Here is a 20,199-nt window from a genome sequence, read left to right on the forward strand (position 1 = left end):
CATCACCCCAGGGAGGAGCACTGGTAGTTATCAGGCACTCCTGCCTATCAGCATGGGTCTTCCTAATTAAACAGTGGAGTCGATTCTTCTAGTTGCTGGAAAGCCCTGGAATTGTGTGTGTTTGGGGCCTGCCAGGGCTGCTGTGAGGCTGAGCTGAAGCAGCAGTTTGGGGGGTGGCCTTTTGGAGGCCCTGCTAAGAGGGTGTCATCTGAGCACACGCTGGGAGGCACCTGAAACCGCAAAAGCTCCCACCTCACTCATTTGTTTCTATTAAAACTTTGGGCCAAATAAAAGGGAAAAAATGTCACAGAGTACATGGAGAAGAGCATGTGCCTTGGAGTCATGACTCTGACTTTGAACTCTGTTTCTGCCCCTTATAAGGTGGCCAGCTCATCCTGGTTTGCCTGGGACTGGCCTGGGTTTAAAACTGAAAGTCCTACATCTCAGGAACCCAGTCAAAGGCAAGCTGGGGCGGCCAATCACCCTAGGTGCTGTGTGACCCTGGGCAAGTGAACCCTTGTATTACGTTTCCACATCTGCAAAGTGGGCATGATAATTACGTCTACCTCATTAGGTGGTTGTAAGGATTGAATGAACAGAGGGGAAAGTGCTTAAAACCGCCTGACCCATGTTAAGGACCAAGATAACTTGATAGTTACACACGGTTTAAATCAGCAACAAAATCCCGGACAGAGCTATGTTTAATTTTCAGCTCCTTTGCCTTAGTGCTGTGTCATCTTGGATAAATTACTTAACCTCTCTGAGCCTCGTTTTCCCCCCTCTGTAAAATGGGGATAATATAAGCCAGCTGGAGCAGTGTTTGATAGCATAAGCCCCGCTACTATGCCTGGTGATAAAGACCAAACATGGAGTAAGTAACAGCTCAGGTGATTACTATTATGACTTGTTATTAATAGGACAGGAGGTGATGCACTCCTAGCTGGCATGGGACGGATACGTCTGCCTCTTTTCCCCTGATAAATTGTTTTCCACCACAAGTGCTGTGTATTTGAGTATCTGAATGCCTGGACTAAAGAGCTCCCTCTAGAGGAGGAATAAGTAAATCACAAGATGTTAGGCACCCACCGGGTGGAGATCGTTTTAAGCAGCTGCCTCTTAGGATGCTTGGAGCCGTACCTCTTCTCAGGTAATTAGGTTGTGCTTGGAGAGGAAGAACGGCAGGGAGACAGCAGACCCCAGGACACATGGGGACCGTGCAGCTGCCTCCCTCCACCACCGGCCCACCAAGTGTGCTCTGCTGACAAATGGCCCTGTTGACAGGGCAGAAGCAAAGGCACAAGTAGCTCAAAGCTCACGGCTCATGCCTGTCAGCTGCAGGCCTGAAGATGCCGACTTGATTAGAACAGGCCACACTTGCCAGCTCATGCTGTTTGTATTTCTCATAGCAGCCACTCAGTAGCTGGCAGTGAACGATAGCTGTAGTGAAGAGTATGTGGTTATAAAGAACCTTCTCATGTTCCTTGCCTTTTCCCTGCCTGCTATATTGCAGTCGCTTCCAGATCATCAGCCACCAGAGTACAGTCCCGAGGTGCATGCCTCAACCAAAAGCCTGTCTGCTTTGGCTTCAAATCCCAGCCCCTCCACTTACCAGCTGTGTGACCTTGGGAAAGTTACTTAACCTCTCTGTGCCTTAATTGCTTATTAGCAAAGTGGCGATAGGGATCTTCCTCATTGGGATGATGTGAGGACTGAATGAATTAATATGCATAAAGCACATAGAATAGTGCCTGGTCCATAGTAAGTATACAGAAAGTGCTGGCTGCAATTATAAGTTGTTATTAATATGTGAGTTGAGATTTGAAGGATAAAAAGATGAAGCCACGGGTTGTCTGACAGACCTACCTCTGCAAACTAACAGAAGAAAATAAAGGAGAGCTGTTAACATTAGGTAAAAGAGTATCCGCTTTTCCCTGCCTCCCCCAAAATAAAAATAGACACTGTGCAGAGACAGGCCAGCTGTTTCTCATGCCTGTACAGCACCGGGTCATCAATCCCACAGGAACACATCGGCATGTTTGGTAAACTGAGTCACATGTGCTGGCTTAGTTGTCATCGGACCATTTGTTTGTGGAGCTGATTCCACCATAAGAGCACCCCGCCCCTCACCCCACCTCACCAGGCCCAAAGGACTGGGGTTCCAGCTGCCCAAATCTTGGCCTGTGTTTCCACGTCGCTTTCCAGTTGGTTTTAAATTTCCCTTTCTGGGATTCATTAACAAGTGGGGCAGGGGCGGTTGGAATTTCTGGGGATGTTTTCCCCGTGGTTTGGAGGCAGAAGAAAGGGGCTAATGAGAGGAAGGAGAGCACAGTTGGTGGTGATGTAAGAAGTCCCTCAGTTCTGCAGGGTGAGGGCCTTTCACTCAAGTTCATACTCTTGGTCTAAGCTGACTCCCGGATGGTGGGCTTGCCCAGCTGATGACCCTTTTACTTCCTAACCGATGTTTGCTTCACCCATGAGTACACAAAAGTGCTAATGACTTTTTTTTAATGTATGGCTTCTGGTAACTTCATGAGTGGCCATGTATAATTCGATCCCAGGGTACATGAATTTTAATCTAGAGGAGAAAAAGTAATCCAAACAAGGAAGAATTACTTTACTTAATATCCTTAAAACTAAAGAGAGATTAGTTAAGAAGCTGCAGGTATAGTGAGTGAAATATAGAATAGAATTATCCAATCTGAACTCAGAAAATTCCCCAAAGAGTTCTGGTACTTAGGACCTGGCTGCCTGGAAACCAGGGCGGTCGTATTATTAGAAGTTGTGTTAGTGTTGAGTCTTTTCCAAGTAAAGTGATCAGGACTTAATTAGCAAGGGTGGGTCCTGCTGGAGTGTGGGCTTGGAGAGCTCAAATGCATCTGTTTTGGAAGAAGATGACTGATGCGTTTATTTTTATCTTAAACATAATAAAGATTTCTAGTGTTTTGCATTTAAAAAGTCGTGAAATATTATCACGTATTTAAAAAACATAGCCTGTCTTCCTCCAAAAAAAAGAATCAAGACAGCCTGCAACAATGAAAACATATCTGTGTCGTCATGATTAAAAGTATAAACAGAAAGCATCTAATAAAAGGAGCTAGAAAAAACATAGCGTAGGGCATTATGCTAAGTAAAATAAGTCAGAGAAAGACAAGTACTGTATGATCTCTCTTATATGTGGAATCTTAAAAAAAAAAAAAAAAAAATCACAGATACAGAGAACAGATTGGTTACCAGAGGCAGGGGTGAAGGGGGCCCAAAGGTACGAACTTCCAGTTATACAGTAAGTCATGGGGATGTATCATACAGCATGGAGACTACAGTTAATAATCTGCACAGCATATTTGAAAGTTGCTAAGAGAGTAGATCTTAAAAGTTTTCTTCACAAGGGAAAAAAATTTAACCGTGAATGTTAACTAGACTTAACTGTGGCGATTATTTTACAATATATAAAAATATCGAATCATTATGTTGTACACCTCAAACTAATATAATGTTACAGGTCAATTATACCTCAATAAAATCTATCAAAGGGAATAAAACGTATCTAGGCGAGCACAATTAAAAGCATAAACAGAAAGCATCTAATAAAGGGAGCAAGAAAGAAACACAGCTGTTCCCAGAATCTCTCAGGCTGCTCTGACACATGGCTGACCCCGTGCCTGTGAGCGCTGTGTGCAGTGTCGAGGATATAGTGGTGAGCAAGACACGTCGGACTTTTACTTTTGGGGGGAGACAGTGATTTAAAAGAGAAGTAAGTAAACACACAGGATCATTTCCAAAGACGTTAAGTGCTGGGAAGTGAAAGTGGGCGCTGGAGGGAGAGACGATCCGCGTTAAACGACAGTCACGGAGCCTCCGTGAGGAGGTGACTTTGAGCTTTCTGTTGTCCCCTTCGTCCCTCCTGCTCTCCCCTACTCTCTCCCGTGTTGGCATCCGACTTCTCAATGCCCACTTGTCTCCTGTGCCCACGGGCATGGCTTTAGCCCTGCTGAACCCCAGAAGCGGCAACAGACGGGTAGTCAGGCGGCCTCCAGCACCACCCCCAGCGTCTGTCCTCCTCTTTGGTCTCACTTCAGCTCTGTACTTTCTCCATCAATGTCCCTTGGGATAAAGTCTGCATCGAATTCAGTAATCCTGGCATCTACCGTGCACTTGCATCCTTCAGGTCTTTAAATGTGGCATTCACACCTAGTCTGTCAGACCAATGTCACTCATTTTCCTAGACTCAGCTCAGATGTCACCTCTTCTGGGAAGCCTTCCTTGGTTACCCCAAGCAGAGTGAGTGGCCCCTTTCTCTGAGCTCTCCCAACACTTGGTTCATACCTCCATCTCTCTCTGATAATGTGGCATGGCAGTTTTCTGTTTTCATGTCAGTCTCCTCGCATGCATACACTGTATAATATGTTTCTTTGCATCCATAGTGTCTGACATTATGCTTGATATACAATAATTATGTTGATTACTGCTTATTGAGTTGTTACTATATTCCAGGTACTGTTAGGGACTTGGCATGAATCTTTAAATCTCACTGTAAATAACCATTGTGCCCATTTTACATCTGGGAAATGAGGCTCAGAGGAATCATGGAATTTGTCCGAAGTCGCCAGCTGGTAGTGGCAGACCTAGGATTCACACCCAGATGTTTTAAACTTGAAAGCCTGAGCTTGTTCCACATCACTGTGCCCTCTTTCTCAGGAGGTCCTCCTTATGTGCTCATTGAATGAAAAAAAAGTATTTTGAAATCACCCATCCTGTTGTAGCAGCATAATCCATCAAAAGAAGGTATATGGCAACTATTTATTCCTCCTATATACATAATAGTTTTACAACCCAGACCCAATAAAATCCTATTAAAGTCATCAGGGAAGTATGTGAAAAAGAAGAATTTTTAAAAAGTCTCACTTTTCCCTCTTTCCTCTCACTTTTCTCATCTCAAGTTGGAGTGCAGGGAAATCATGAGCTTGCTGAGGGAAAAAGGGAGCCTGGCATGGGTATCACAACCAACCACAATTATGTGTTAGCAGGACTGTGTGGGTGAATCATCAATTCCCAGTTTGGTAATTTCAATAGACAGAACACCCAAAAGGGGACTTAAGCTCAATTCAATAAATGTTTGCTGAGTGCCTGCCTTAGGAAATCTATATGGTATGTGGACCCTCTGAAAGACACCAGGTGAGCAAGACTTTGTCCCTTCCCCCCAGCCCCCTCCAGCCCCGCGGAGCAAGACGTGCCCAGAGCTGACTGGGCAGCTGAGGCAGGGCTGGTGTGTCTTGACCGTCAGCCAGGAGGGACATGGGAATCCATGAGCTTGCTCTTTCCCAAGCACCAATATGATGAAGCCCTCTTGGTCCTAAAGGGATAAAGTTTTCAAAGTTTGGTTCTATTGGCTTAATTATGGAACTAGACTCCCCCCACCCACGCCCCATTTGGAGTTTGTACTCTATAGAGAAAAAATGAGCAGGGAGGAGGAGCAAGGAAAAATAAGTAGGGTTAAGACGTGCCAGGGAAAAAGCTGCTGTTTTAAAAAGGGTACTCAGGGAAGGTAGACTTTAATCACGGACCTGATGGAGATGAGGGAGCAGACCAGACAGGAATCTGGAGCAAGTGTTGCGGAGAGGGGTGGAGGGGGCCGTGGAGAGACAGCAGAATGCAAGGCCCCTGAAGCAGGAGCGTGCTGGGCAAGTGTGAGGACCAGCAGGAGGCCAGATGTGCGGGGGATGGAGATGAGGGGGCAAGTAACAGGGACAGAGAATACAGGGCCTTGTGGGCCATTGTGAGGACCTTGTGTTTTAGTAACATGGAGAGCCATTTTAAAAGGATCACACCGCTGCTGTGTTGAGAATAGATGGGGCAGGGCAGAGAGTGTAGAAGCAGGAAGACCTCTCAGGAGGCCATTGCAATAACCCAGGCTTTGATGATGGTGGCTTGGACTAGGGCCGTGGCGGTGGAAGTGATGAGAAGGAGTTAGATTCTGGATCGATCTTGCTTGATTATCGTTGGAGTGTCGAGAAAAAGAAAGGAATCGGGGCTGACTCCGGGGTTTTTGCTTTGAACAACAAGAAGGATGTAAGGTAAAACGGGAAAGAGGTGGGAAGAGCTGGTTTGGCAGGGAAGGTTGGGGTGTTTGGATGTGTGAGGTTTGAGATGCCTATTGGACATGGGAGTGAAGATGTGGCATGAGCAGTTTGATGCAGGAGTCTGGAGTGCAGGGGGTGCTCTGGGCTGGAGGCCAGGCCATGGGAGGGGAGAAAGCATGGCCTCACAGCCTGGATTCAAATCCCAGCTCCACTCTGATTGGTAGAAGGGAAGAAAGCCTTATCCAAGTTTCCGCACCCTCATCTGCAAAGTGGAGGTGGTTTAATTGACTTGACAGCTGGGACCACTGGGAGGGTTTAAGAAGACCACGTATGTGAAGCATAATGCACAGTACACAGTAGACCAATAGATGTTAGCTCTTCCCAGCCCCCTTCTGTGTTGCCAGACCCTGTGATGAGGCCATGATCAATACGGCTCAGGGATGGCCTGGGCTGTCAGCCTGGGAAGTTGGGACTTGACCCGGTAAGCACTGGGAAATATTTCCATGGGAAGTTTTTGAGCAAAAAGAAATTGTGTTGGTATGTTTGTGGTTAGGATGGATTGGATGGTGGGGAGGAGGGGAAAGATTGGGAGCAGGGAGATGGGCTAGGGTGTGTTGCAAAGGCATGGTGTCAGGAGGGCCAGGGTGGAGGCCCTGGAGATGGAGTTGGGAGCCAGGCACACATGACTGAGGCCCACCCTCAGCCCCCAGGGTCACCGGCACCCTGACACAGACTTTCTCTGAGCCAGAGCACTGTGGTTCCTTGAGGGTCCCAATGGCCCGTCTCCCAGGTGCCTTGTCTGAGGACACGAAGGAGAGCCTGCAGCTCTCTGACAGTGATCACCTCTTCCTGCAGCGGGTGATGCAGGACCTTTAAGGTCCATCCATGTTGTTGCAAGTGGCAAGGTTTCATTCTTTTTCATGGCTGAATAATATTCAATGATATATAGATATAGATATAGATATAGATATAGATATATAGATATATATATAGATATATATATATATATAGATATATATATATACACACCACGTTTTCATTATTTAGCCATCAGAGGACACTTAGGTTGTTTCCATGCCTTGACTATTGTAAGTAATGCTGCAGTGAACATGGGGGTGCATATATCTTTTCCAGTAAGCATTTTCGATTTCTTCAGATAAATACCAAGTGGAAATGATGGATCATATGGCAGTTCTATTTTTAATTTTTTGAGGAACTTCCATATCATTTTCCATAGTGGCTGCACCAGTTTATGTTCCTACCAGCAGTAGGAATATCCTCACCTTTTCTCCACATCCTCACCAACACCTGTAACCTCTTGTCTCTTTGATAATAGCCATTCTAACAGGTGTGAGGTGATATCTCGTTGTGGTTTTGATTTGCATTTCCCTGATTAGACAGTGATGTTGAGCATCTTTTCGTGTACCTATTGGCCATCTGTGTGTCTTCTGTGGAAAAATGTCTATTCAAATATTCCCTTTTTTTTAATCCTATTATTTTTTTGCTATTGAGCTGTGTGGGTTCTTTATATATTTTGGATATTAACTTCTTATTAGATATGATTTGCACATATTTTTTCCCATTCAGTAGTTGCCTTTTCGTTTTGTTGATGGTTTCCTTTGCAGTGCAGAAGCTTTTTAGTTTATTTGTTTATTTTTGCTTTTTTTGCTTTTGGTGTCAGATTCAAAAAATCATCTCTAAGACCAATATCAAGGAGCTTACCATCTGTTTTTCTTTTAGGAATTTTATGGTTTCAGGTCATACATTTAAGTCTTTAATCTATTTGAGTTAACTTTTGTGTATGGTGTAAGATAGGAGTCCAGTTTCATTCTTTTGCATGTGGCTGTCCAATTTTCCCAACACCATTTACTGAAGAGACTGTCCTTTCCCCATTGTATATTCTTGACTCCTTTGTCATAAATTAATTAACCATATATGTGTGGGTGTATTTCTGGACTCTGTTCCATCTATCTACATCTGGCTTTTTGCCAATACCATACTATTTTGATTACTATAGTTTTGTAATATAGATTTAAATCAAGGAGTGTGATACATCCAGCTTTGTTCTTCTTTCTTAAGATTGCTTTGTCTATTTGGGGTCTTTTGTGGTTCCCTACAAATGTTAGGATTGTTTGTTCTATTTCTATGAAAAAAGCTGTTGGAATTTTGATAGGGTTTGCATTGAATCTGCAGATTGCTTTGGGTAGTATGGACATTTTAACAATATTTTCCAGTCCATGAGCACACAATATTTTCCCATTTATTTGTGTCATCTTCAGTTTCTTTCATCAATGTCTTATAGCTTTCAGTGTACAGATCTTTCACTTCCTTGGTCAAATTTATCCCTAGGTATTTTTCATGCAGTTGTACACAGGATTATTTTCTCAATTTCTCTTTCTGACGGTTCTTTGTTAGTGTATCAAAATGCAACAGATATTTGTGTATTGATTTTGTATCCTGCAACTTTACTGAATTCATTTATTCTAACAGTTTTTCTGGTGGGGTCTTTGAAGGTTTCTATATATAATATCATGTCATTGCAAAGAGTGACAGTTTCACTTTTCCTTTCCAATCTGGATAACTTTCATTTCTTGATTAATGGCTCTTGGGCTGGTCGTCTTGAGGCAACACTCAGTGAAGGTCTGTAGAGGTTGCTGCACCCTTGAAATGGAACAGCACTGCTCGCCACAGTACCCCACCTGGCCTGATTAGCGTATGAATTTGCAAGCCCTGGTTTCAAGTAAGAGCAGACTGGGCAATTAATGATCTCAGTATGAGAGCAGACTCAATGTTTACCTAATTCAGAAGTGAACTGAGAAAGAAAGAATGCAAAGGAAGTTAGAAGGCTCAAGGGGAGGTTGTGTAGTTTCCCAGACTGTTATGATGAGTATATTGAGGCTCAATTTGTCGTGGACCACTTTTATTCTTCTGTCATCAGAAAGGAGCCCTCCCCAGGACTTCCATGGTGGTCCAGTGGTTAAGACTTCGCCTTCCAATGCAGGGGGTGTGGGTTCGATCCCTGGTCCGGGAGCTAAGATCCCACATGCCTTGGCGCCAAAGAACCAAAACATAAAACAGAAGCAATATTGTAACAAATTCAATAGACTTAAAAAAAAAAAAAAAAAAAAAAGGTCCACATCAAAATATCTTTAAAAAAAAAAAAAAAGAAAAGAAACGAAAGGAGCCCTCCCCTGCAAACTAGCTTGTGCCACCCAGTTGGCTGAGCTCTGAGCCCCTTAGAGCCTCTGTGAAGTATGCCGGGGGTCCATCCTGCTTCAGGTCAACCCCCATTAGTAGTGAACTCATAGACTCAGGAATTTTTGCAAGGAGGGTCATTTTCTCTTCTTACTTCCCCCCCTCCCCCCCTCTGCCTACCCTTGCAAAAAAGGCAAAAATTCCATGGCACACCCACCCAGTGTCAGCATTCTTATATTAAGACAGATTTGCCTCTACTCACTTTGATATAGGAGCTCAGGATCTCAACTCTGTTATTAACAAAACTGGTCGTCAGAGTTGCTTTGAACAGTTGGCATATCCAAAGTGGTTGAAAAATGGTTTTCCATGTTCCTTGTGTGCATCCTTCAAGTTCATGGCCGTCGCCCATCACCACCTGAGAGTACTTAGTGCTCAGGGATAACTAAAGGGAGAATAAATCCTGCTTGCTTTGAACACAGCCCAGGGTTCAGCATATGTTCCTGTACTGGCCAAGGCTAATCAGCTCTTTCCCCCTCCTCCCCTCACTTGTGCCTGTAAATCAAGAGGCCCCAGAATTAGTCAACACAAAAGAGATAATTAGTAAGTACAAGCTGCTACCTTCATAGATCACCCTGTGCCTCAGATTCAAGCTAAGCCAAGAAGCTGAAACAAGCAACATTGCACAAGTATGAGCCTCTTTAGCAGAACCATTTTTATACAAGGTTTATGAGTCTGAATGTTTAAATCTACCATCCCCAGATACTGTAAGGATGTCTGGGATACGAGGCCAGAGGGGAGGCTTCTGAGTCATTTTATGAGGTTTTCCTTTCCTGGACTAAACTGTGTCTTTGGAACCCCAAGGATTTGAAACAGAAATGGCTTCTTAATGGCATAGTCTTGGGATTCAGAGATGTTTAAATACCTTAACCCTTCTCACAGATGTGGCAGCAGAATAAGATGCTACTTTTTTTCCACTGGGATATGCTATGTCCCCTCAGAAAGCCCTGGCTTGTGCCTTTGCCAGCCATTTGTCCAACTGGAAAATTCATTTCCTGCTCTGGCAGGGCACATGGTCAAGGGCACTGCTGCCCCAAGAAAAGAAATACCGTTTCCAGTCCAACGAAATAGCCTAGGAACTTCCTAACCATGCGTTGTTAACCCGATACTGCTGGCTTACAGAGAAGTGTTCCACTCGTATGTTTATGACTTTGGAGCTGCTCAAATGCACGCTGGCTTTTATTTTTTCCATCACACAATGTTTCTTCCAATTTTTGAGTTTCTCATATCAACCACTTTGCTATTTTTAAGCAGAACAGTTCAGAGCCAAAGTAGCTAATCAGAACAGTAAAACCTCACCAATTCAAGCAGGGAGCTTGTACTCTTTCAGTGAGGGAAAAACTAGCATTAGAAACCGGGGGCCTGTTTCATCTTCTATAAGATAAGGATGTAGGGTTGTATAATCAGAGTCCTTTTCTACTAATATTAAAACCACATTTCATCAAATCATCATCATTGATTATAAGAAGCATCATATTTTATGTACCAACAAGAAGAAAAGTTTTTATTTCTTTTTTTTTTTTTTTAACTTATTTGTTTGGTTGCGCCGGGTCTCAGTTGTGGCTCGCGGGCTCCTTAGTTGTGGCTCCAGGGCTCCTTAGTTGCGACATGCAAACTCTTAGTTGCTGCATGCATGCGGGATCTAGTTCCCTGACCAGGGATCAAGCCCGGGCCACCTGCATTGGGAGCGTGGAGTCTCATCCACTGTACCACCAGGGAAGTCCCCTAACAAGAAAATTTTAAAACTGCCACTGGTTAAATCATTCCAAAACACCTTTAAAGATATCCCTGCAATGCATGGGTTGGTCAGATCAGACTTTGAAATCCATTCAGACAAATATGGTGACCTCTCCTGCCCTCTAGTTGTACTGTTTGGCACGAACTAGGCCTGTCCTTTTGGATGATCTCAGTAACAAAGTGTGACATCACTTTTCATCTCCTTGGGGGTATCTTTCTTGCTAAGCAAATAAAGCATTTGCTTGTCTCTTTGCAAGAAAATCAGAAATTGCTGCCCTCCTTCTAACGACAAATATTTACCACCAATATCAAATTTACATGCCACTGCTCCGTTTTTGAGACTTTCCATATACACAGTAACTTATCATTGCAATGCTTAATCATAATGTAATCTTTTCTAAGACACTGAAGAGCAATTAAACTCAATGGCATAGTACCAAGAGTGGAGGCAACTCAATGGAAGGGACGAGATGGACACCTGTGACCATGTTTCCTTGGACAGTGGCATTTGTGTCATGACTGCAGCTTGGCAACTGAAGCTGTGGGACCCCATCAATCACCCACACATCCTAATCTCAGAGAAGTTAAAATGTGACAAAACAGGCATCTTAGAATGGTTGAATTATGGAGGTAGCTACAATCTGTTGAGAATTTTCTATATATCTGGCAAGATATATAGAACTAAACTCTTGACAAGACTTAATGTCAACCAGACCTTACAGCAACCCAAGATGTATGTGCAGATTAGAAAGTTTAACCAGGTTAACAAAATTGTCCCAGATCACACAGCTATGTAAATTTCAGAGCAAGGATTCCCATCCAGACAAAAACCATAGATCTGGTTCTGTAGGCCATATAAATCATGTGCATATCAACTGCAGACTGCTGTTTGATTCCATTCATAAGCATCACTCCAAATAGGCTCTCAAAGCATTATTTAAAATAGCTCAACCATATAAGGTTTTCTGTAATGAGTTGGTAAAAATAATTTATAAATTAACATCCATTATATGCAAATGACCACTTCTTAAAGGGACTCGCCCATTTGATTTTTGCCTTCATAACCACTGGGGAGCTGGTTTGGCTGTCTGTGGCACTTCCTCACCACAGTGAATGAGAGAGTTAAATCCTCACCATTTGCTGATCAAAACCTGACCTAAGAGCTGAGGCGACTTGCCCAGTGACAATGGAAGTGCATCCATAGCAAAATATGGACCTAGATCGGCTCAAACCTCGGTGTCCTGGCCTTTAGGCTTGCTGTTTAACATGCGTGGGGAATGGATATAGACCTGTTTTTTAAAGACCATGAATGTTGTTTTACCTTCCCAACGTTAAAAGACGTGAAAACTTTTAGCACATGGGAGCCCCCAGCCCCTGGTCCTGGCCACTCTGAGACCAGCCCAGAAGTGGAGACTGGAAACCAGCAAGCCTGCCTCTAGAGAATGTGAAGCTGAACCAACTCCTGTGGCTTTGTAGTGAGGGCATTTCTGTTTCCATGGACAGTTAAATTTGGAATCTGGGAAGAGCTTTGTATTTATGGTCAGTGGTTTGGGAACTAAACCCGAAAGAAGGGACTGAGAGGGTGACTAAGGACTTTCATGGTCAAAATAAACACCAGCAAGAAGGAACTACCACATCCAAATAGTTGAAGACTGCCAGCCTCAAGCCCTAATCTTGTAGACCCCATGACAGCTCTCATAATTTGCATTCCAGGGGCCAGTGTAGAGAGTGCTTTAACAGAATGCTGTAGACATCTTTTAAAAATTGTTCTTTCAAGTCATTCATTCATTTGGTTGGCAAGTGTATATTGACTTACGTCCATGTGAAAAGGAAGAGGAACCAGGGGTGAGCAAGTCAATTTCCAAGGGTAGCAAGCGCGTGTACTCGAAGAGGCCTGGTTGAACAATGCGCAAAGCCGTCTCTGACCTCCTGCTGGTTTTGTTGCAGCTGCAAAGGTGCCTCCCACTATGGCCTCACCAAAGACAGGAAGAGGCACTCTCATGATGGCTGTCCAGACGGCTGTGCCAGCCTCACAGCAACAGCACTCTCCCCAGAGGTTTCTGCAGCTGCCGCCGTCTCCTTAATGACAGACGAGCCTGGCCTAGACAACCCTGCCTACGTGTCCACAGCAGAGGACGGTCAGCCAAACAGCCCCCTCGACTCTGGCCGGAGCAACCGAACAAGGGGTGAGTCAAAGGGGTGGTTGTCCGGGAATGGGCTCCTTGGCCTTTGGATTGCCCTCTGTGGAAAGTTATAGAAACATTTTTTCAAGAGAAAAACATTCTGGTAGTTTTGGCAGCAACCCAACATCCAGTTCTCCAGAGTGAAATGAAACCACGAGGACCTGAGATCATTAGAAATGTGTGTAATCTGACCTGGTGAAAGGGGTTGAAGTTAGACCTAGTGATTCATCACTCCCTCGGTGTCCCTACCTTCCCATCCAGGTGGCTCGAGAAAAGTGCTGTTATATTCCATCCAGCCCAGGAAAAAAACCAAGCAGATTTTAAATAAACCATCCATATTGCATTGTAGAAAACTGAGAATATACAGATAAGCAAATTCTATCATCCCACCACCTAGAAGTAATCACCGTTCACATTGTGTTGTGCGTGTCTTACCAGCCGTGTCCGTAAAAGAGGACTTCTATGAATGTGTAGCTACTCTCCCTCCCTTCTCTCTTGTCCTCAGCATGGCCCTTTGAGCGATCCACCATCAGAAGCAGATCTTTTAAAAAAATAAACCGAGCCTTGAGTGTTCTTCGAAGGACAAAGAGTGGAAGTACAGTTGTCAACCAAGCTGAGCAGGGCAGAGAGAATTCTGAAAACACCACTGCCCCTGACGGTAAGTGGCCTCCCAGTAAGCCTGGGCTTCCAGAATGACGACTCCAGGCGTGATGACAACCAGACCACCCCCCCCCCCCGCCGCTTTCTATGACACCTCTCTTCCCAAGGGCATAAATATTTCTTACCTTGATTAGCCTACTTCTTCCATAAGCAACCAAAGGCAGAAATTATTGTTCTCTTTTTACATAGATTGAGGGAAAAGGTTTTGGAACCCTTACCTTCAGGTGCTAGCTTAGTGCAAATAAAGAATAATATAGTTTGTTTTTTTTTAAACAGAATTATGCCTCTATTTATTTATTTATTTATTTATTTATTTATTTATGTCCGCGTTGCATCTTCGTTGCTACGCGTGGGATTTCTCTAGTTGTGGCGAGCAAGGGCTACTCATCATTGTGGTACACAGGCTCTAGGTGCACGGGCTTCAGTAGTTGTGGCGTGCAGGCTCAGTAGTTGTGGCTCGTGGGCTCTAGAGCACAGGCTCAGTAGTTGTGGTTCACAGGCTTAGTTGCTCCACGGCATGTGGGATCTTCCCAGACCAGGGATTGAACCTGTGTCCCCTGCACTGGCAGGCAGATTCTTAACCACTGTGCCACCACGGAAGTCCCAAGAATAATACAGTTAAGTGAAGAACATTTAGAACGGTGCCTGGCACATAGTAAATGCTATGTAGGTATTTATTCTTATTACCACTTTGTGTGACGTGTGGTTCTGAGTGTTTTCCATGCATTAACTCATCTGATCCTCAACAACTCTTTGAAGCAGCTACTATTATTATCCGTGTTTTACAGATGAGGAAACTGAGACACCAGGAGGTTACTTAGCTTGCCCCAAATTGCCCTTCTAAACTTGGAATCCAGGTTAATGTGGTTCTAGAATCTATGCAAAGGAAGTTTCTGGATCTTAGATCCTATGTGTTTTCCCCAATATAAATGGAGCTGAGAAAATACTGTCCTGTCCTTTCTTTTCATCTAATATTAGACCTTTACAGCAGTAATAATAGTAGCTTAAAATTTTTTTTGAGCTTTCCTGGGTGCCAGGTAGTGCTCTAAGTCATTTAAAGGTCACAGTGCTAAGGATAGTGATCGTGATTCTCATTTTACAGAAGAAACTTAGACTCCGAGAGATTGGGTAACTAGTCCAAAGTCACCCAGCTGGAAAATGGCAGACCTGGGATTTTAACTTGGGTCCTCTGGCTACAGAGCCCCACTCGTTTACCCACTGGATTAAGCACCCTCCACTCCTTCGAGGTTGGGAGGTAAATCCGAAACCACCGTCTTTATCATGTTCTCAGAGAACTTGCGAGCAGTCGTATAAGGCCCCTGCTTATCCCTCTCACCCTGTACACACGCTAAATGCTCTGACTACTCTGAACTTATTGCCGTCCTGTAAATACTGTGTCTCTCTCACTTCCATGTTGTTGTCTGTCCTGTACTCTCACACCCCTTCAGCTGGCATCCTAATTCCTCTTTCCAGGCTCAGCATAGGCTTTGCCTCCTCCTGGGAGCCCTCCTTGACTCCCTCAGTCCTCTCTCCTTTGTGTTCTCAAAGCACCTGTATCTCTGTTATAGCAATGTCACCTTTCATCATAACTGTACCAATGGGGGCAGGGGCTCTTTATCTAAGTCTTTGTGTTCTCAAGGCCAAGCACCATATCTGGCACATAATAGTTTTTGCTGAATGTTTCTGCAATGAATAAAAGGATTATAACTTCCTTTCTGCCAGTCTTCCTCCCTTATTAAAGGCTCCTTAATTCCATTCCATGTAAAGTTTTCTCCTACCTGAATAAGATTGATTTGCATGTTTATTGCAGAAACTTTTAAAGTAAGAGATTACTATGTTTAAGACATTGGCCTAGGCTCTGTACTTTTTTTTTTTACTGAAGTATAGTTGATATACAATATTATGTTAGTTTCAGATGTACCATATAGTGATTCAATATTTTTATAGATTATACTTCATTTATAGTTATTATAAAATATTGACTATATCCCCTGTGCTGTGCAATATATCTTTGTAGCTTATTTATTTTATACATAGTTGTTTGTACCTCTTAATCTCCTACCCCATTTTGCTCCTCTCCTCTTCCCTCTCCCCACTGGTAACCACTAGTTTGATCTCTATATCTGTGAATCTGTTTCTGTTTTGTTTATTTGTTTTTATTTTCTAGATTCCACATGTAAGTGATAACATACAATATTTGTCTTTTTCTGTCTGACTTATTTCACTTAACATAATACCCTCCAGGTCCATCTACATTGTTGCAAACAGCAGAATTTCATTCTTTTTTATGGCTGAGTAGTATTCCATTGTATACATACCACATCTTCTTTATCTATTCATCTGTTGATGGACACTTAGCCAAGCTACGGAAGCAACCTATCTTGGTAAATAATGCGGCTATGAACACTGAGGTGCATGTATCTTTTCAGATTAATGCTTTTGTTTCCTTTGGATATATACCCAGGAATGGAATTACTGGATGATATGGTAGTTCTATTTTTAGTTATTTGAAAAACCTCCATACTGTTTTCTATAGTGGCTGTATCAATTTACATTCCTACCAACGGTGTACTAGGGTTCCCTTTTCTCCACATCCTCGCCATCATTTGTTATTTGAAGACTTTTTGATGATGGCCATTCTGACAGGTGTGAGGTGATTAGCGATGTTGAGCATCTTTTCATGTGCCTGTTGGCCATATCTGTACATCTTCTTTGGAAAAATGCCTTTTTGTGACTTCTGCCCATTTTTTTAATCAGGTTGTTTGTTTTTTTGATATTGAGTTGTATGAGTTGTTTATATAGTTAAGCTCTGTATTTTATATAAAGATTATAAAATCCAGCTCCTGGCTCCAAGAAGTTCATTCCAGACTGAAAAAATAAAATACCATAAAGAGTGAGATATAGGGCTTCCCTGTTGGCACAGTGGTTGAGAATCTGCCTGCCTGTGCAGGGGACACGGGTTCGAGCCCTGGTCTGGGAAGATCCCACATGCCGCGGAGCAACTGGGCCCGTGAGCCACAATTACTGAGCCTGCGCGTCTGGAGCCTGTGCTCCGCAACGAGAGGCCGCGATAGTGAGAGGCCCGCACACCACGATGAGGAGTGGCCCCCCACTTGCCGCAACTAGAGAAAGCCCTCGCACAGAAACGAAGACCCAACACAGCTAAAAATAAATAATAAATAAATAATAGATTTAAAAAAAAAAAAGAGTGAGATATAAATAAACGAAAATGGCAGCTGTCGGGAGAGGAGCACCACTTCCCAGTGGGACAGTGTAATCCGTGTTTAAGGAGTGGTTATGACCTGGATGGGCATGGGGATCTTGACTGTGTGTTGGAAAGTAGTGGGAGATGAGGTTAAGGCTGGATTCGAAGGGTCCTGGATGCCATTTAGGAGTCTTGACTTGGGGCAGTGAACACACCTGAAAGCTTTTGCGTAGAGTTATAGCAGGATGGAAGCTGTGTTTCGGGAAGATGAAGATGGCAGCTGTGTTATGTGTGCAGGGGCTTCAAGTAGGAGAGAATGGATTTCCTCAGGTGCTCCAGGAAGCTATTACTCCACAATGGGGTGAGGTACTAAGACTCAGTGAGGCTGGTACAGGGTTTGTGAGGCAACAAAGCTTTTAAAAATGGCATTAGGACCTCATTGCTTCAGTAAGTCACCCGCGGTTAGTATGGTGAACGCCCATGGTTTATCCATCCTTTTCATATCAGTAAAGAGACTGGCTTCACTACTTATCAGCTGCGTGACCTGGCCAGGTTACTTGACTTCTCTAAGCTTTAGTATTTCATCATCCAAAAAAAACAGGGATGATAATAATCTATTTCAAAGGGTTGCTGTGAGGACTAAACAAACAACAAAATATCATGCAAATTGCTTAGCTCAATGGCCAGCATATAATAAACACTTGGTAAGTGATACTATATCCCTTAGTCCTTAAGTAAGGACACAATATTGAACAACTGTTTCTTTTCAGACCAGCACTAGTTTGGCAGTTTAAAAATTAACTCTCGAAGGTCACTAGGGTCTCATTATTGTAGCTCTAATTAACATTTCCAAGTGTGACTGGGTATGTCCTTTCAGACTATCAAACATCCTTGATTGGTTAGATTTGGGAGCATGGTTTTTTTTTTTGGTTTTTTTTTTGGAGCATGGTTTTTGTAAATCTGCCGGGAAAAAGAGTAGAAAGGGAGGGGGAGGAGAGAGAGAAAACCAGCAGCTTTGATGATAATTTCCAAATCTTTCTTTGCTCAAAATGATTTTTTTTTAAAGAACTTCCATTTCCTTGTCACCAGACCTGTTCCAACAAATACTTGTGGATAGAGCCTACTTAAGGTAATCAAGATAGTTTAAACATTAATTGAACTCGATCACCCAGCACCAGGAGCTGACAGATGAAGGCTGCTGCCCACAGCCTCACAGCAAAGCCCAATTGCTTACATTAAATTAACTCCCAGTGGGGGGTAAAGACCCACATTTACAACGTCTCCAGCTTCCTCTGGCCGCTAAATTGCTTTGTTTATCATGTTCTGCAATACTTAGAAATAATTTTAATTCTTTCTGTATTGTTCCTAGAGAGTTGAGTACTCATTCATGAACTCGTAGTTCATTAGGGAAAATGCATTAAGGTCATGGGTTTTGAAAATAGAAAGAGTGTTTTATGTAGAACCAGGCCTGCAGTTTTGATCTTTCCCGATGACATAATTAAGGGCGAATCATAGGGCAGAGGCAGCTGTCAGCAGCTACAGGAGACAAAAGCATCAGCGCTCTCAGCATCCTAACTCGAGCCTTAAGCAACTGGGGAGGAGCTGCAGCTCCCGTCAGACTAGGTGCTTCGGGGCCGGCATTTCCTGGTGTCCCCCCCACCCCCCCGTAGGCTTCTATTCCAACCGAGGCGGAGAACAGCGCCAGTCGTTGCTGCTGGCTATGGGTCTGTAGACCAAGTCCCCTGTGGACCCGTTGCCGGCTGTGGACCCCTGGCTTCAGGGGACTCTGAGGAAGGTGACAGGAGAGAGCGTCATCAGGAGCCCCGGGTTCTGACCTGGCTCTGAGAACCACCACCTAACTGCCACCTCCAGCCAGTCGTGTCACTTCTCCTCTCCGAGCTCATGCATCCTCCCTTGTGAAACAAAGGTCTGACTGTCACTGTCAAACTACACAGCCTGAGAAGCTCTTCTGTGTGTGGGCCCAGCAGGGCGGGGGCAGGGGGACCAGTGAAAGATTTCAAGGGGAAAGAGTCCTCAATGAAAAGGTAAAGTTTGGAAACCCCAGCCTGGGTCTCTGAATCTCCTTTTGGCTCTGAATCCAGCCATACAAGCAGATCAGGGACGAACCTCTTGACGCCACCAGCTAGGCCTGGGCCTCTTTCCTTGATCATGAATTAGGCCATTTGACTTCCCTTTACTGACAACAGGGTCGGGTAGAGAGGACTGATTCACTAAGCCTGAAAAGCAGGGCCTCCCAGGAGGAAATCTTCAAAATGATCAAAAAGAGCAGAACAGGCTTGTTCTGTTTTGCCCCTTGATTAGTAAGTGATCAAACTGCAGTCCATTCCATAATGACTGTTCGTTCATTCCTCTTCATTCAACAAACATAGGCTGAAGTCTCCTGTGTACAGAGGTCTGTGCACAGAACTACAAAACAGCCAGAAATTATGTCCTCAAGGATCTTAGAGTCCAATGGTGGGTATAAGAAATGGGCATGAATAATAATAATAATAATAATAGAAGGCTCGGTGCCATGAGAAATAAAGCTTTATGGGAAATGGGAAGTTTAGAGAGAGCAGGGGAAAAGGGATCAGGGTAGAGTTTAATTAGAGGGGATCATTTCATGCAGGCCTTGAAGGAAAAATTGGGTTTAAGCCTAGAATGGAAAACATTCCAGGCAGAGAAACTTAATGCTGGCACAGAGGCAGGAAGATGGAAAACATGTACAAGGAACAATGAATAGTTTAGTTTGGCTGGAACCAAAGTTTGGCAAGAAAAGGAGTGGTTGGAAATGTCCATTGGTGGGGTGTCTTAAATACTGTCTCTGTCCATTTTAGTCTTTCCAAGGTTGTATCACCTGATTCCATATGGTGAAATTACCAGAGTCAAGATCAATCGAACGGATCCCAATGAAAGCCTCTCCATTAGGCTTGTGGGAGGCAATGAAACCCCGCTGGTCCATATCATTATCCAGCACATTTATCGTGATGGGGTGATTGCCAGAGACGGCCGGCTACTGCCAGGAGACATCATCCTAAAGGTAGAGATCACGGCTGTGGAGCCATGAAGAGGGGCTTAGCAAAAG

General features: G+C 43.9%; 1 protein-coding gene across 6 annotated transcripts in view; it reads left to right on the top strand.

Moving 5' to 3' along the window:
• The window catches only part of LNX1 (ligand of numb-protein X 1), a 219,056-nt gene that overhangs the window by 159,101 nt on the left and 39,756 nt on the right, over nt 1–20,199 (top strand). For all 6 annotated transcript variants that reach the window (XM_068542948.1, XM_068542943.1, XM_068542945.1 and 3 more), the window contains 3 exons: nt 13,014–13,252; nt 13,755–13,907; nt 19,952–20,154. In XM_068542948.1, the coding sequence (XP_068399049.1) occupies nt 13,014–13,252; nt 13,755–13,907; nt 19,952–20,154 (595 nt within the window). The remainder of the gene's footprint in view (nt 1–13,013; nt 13,253–13,754; nt 13,908–19,951; nt 20,155–20,199) is intronic.

Source organism: Eschrichtius robustus, chromosome 4 (genome assembly GCF_028021215.1).
Source record: "Eschrichtius robustus isolate mEscRob2 chromosome 4, mEscRob2.pri, whole genome shotgun sequence".
NCBI lineage: Eukaryota > Metazoa > Chordata > Mammalia > Artiodactyla > Eschrichtiidae > Eschrichtius > Eschrichtius robustus.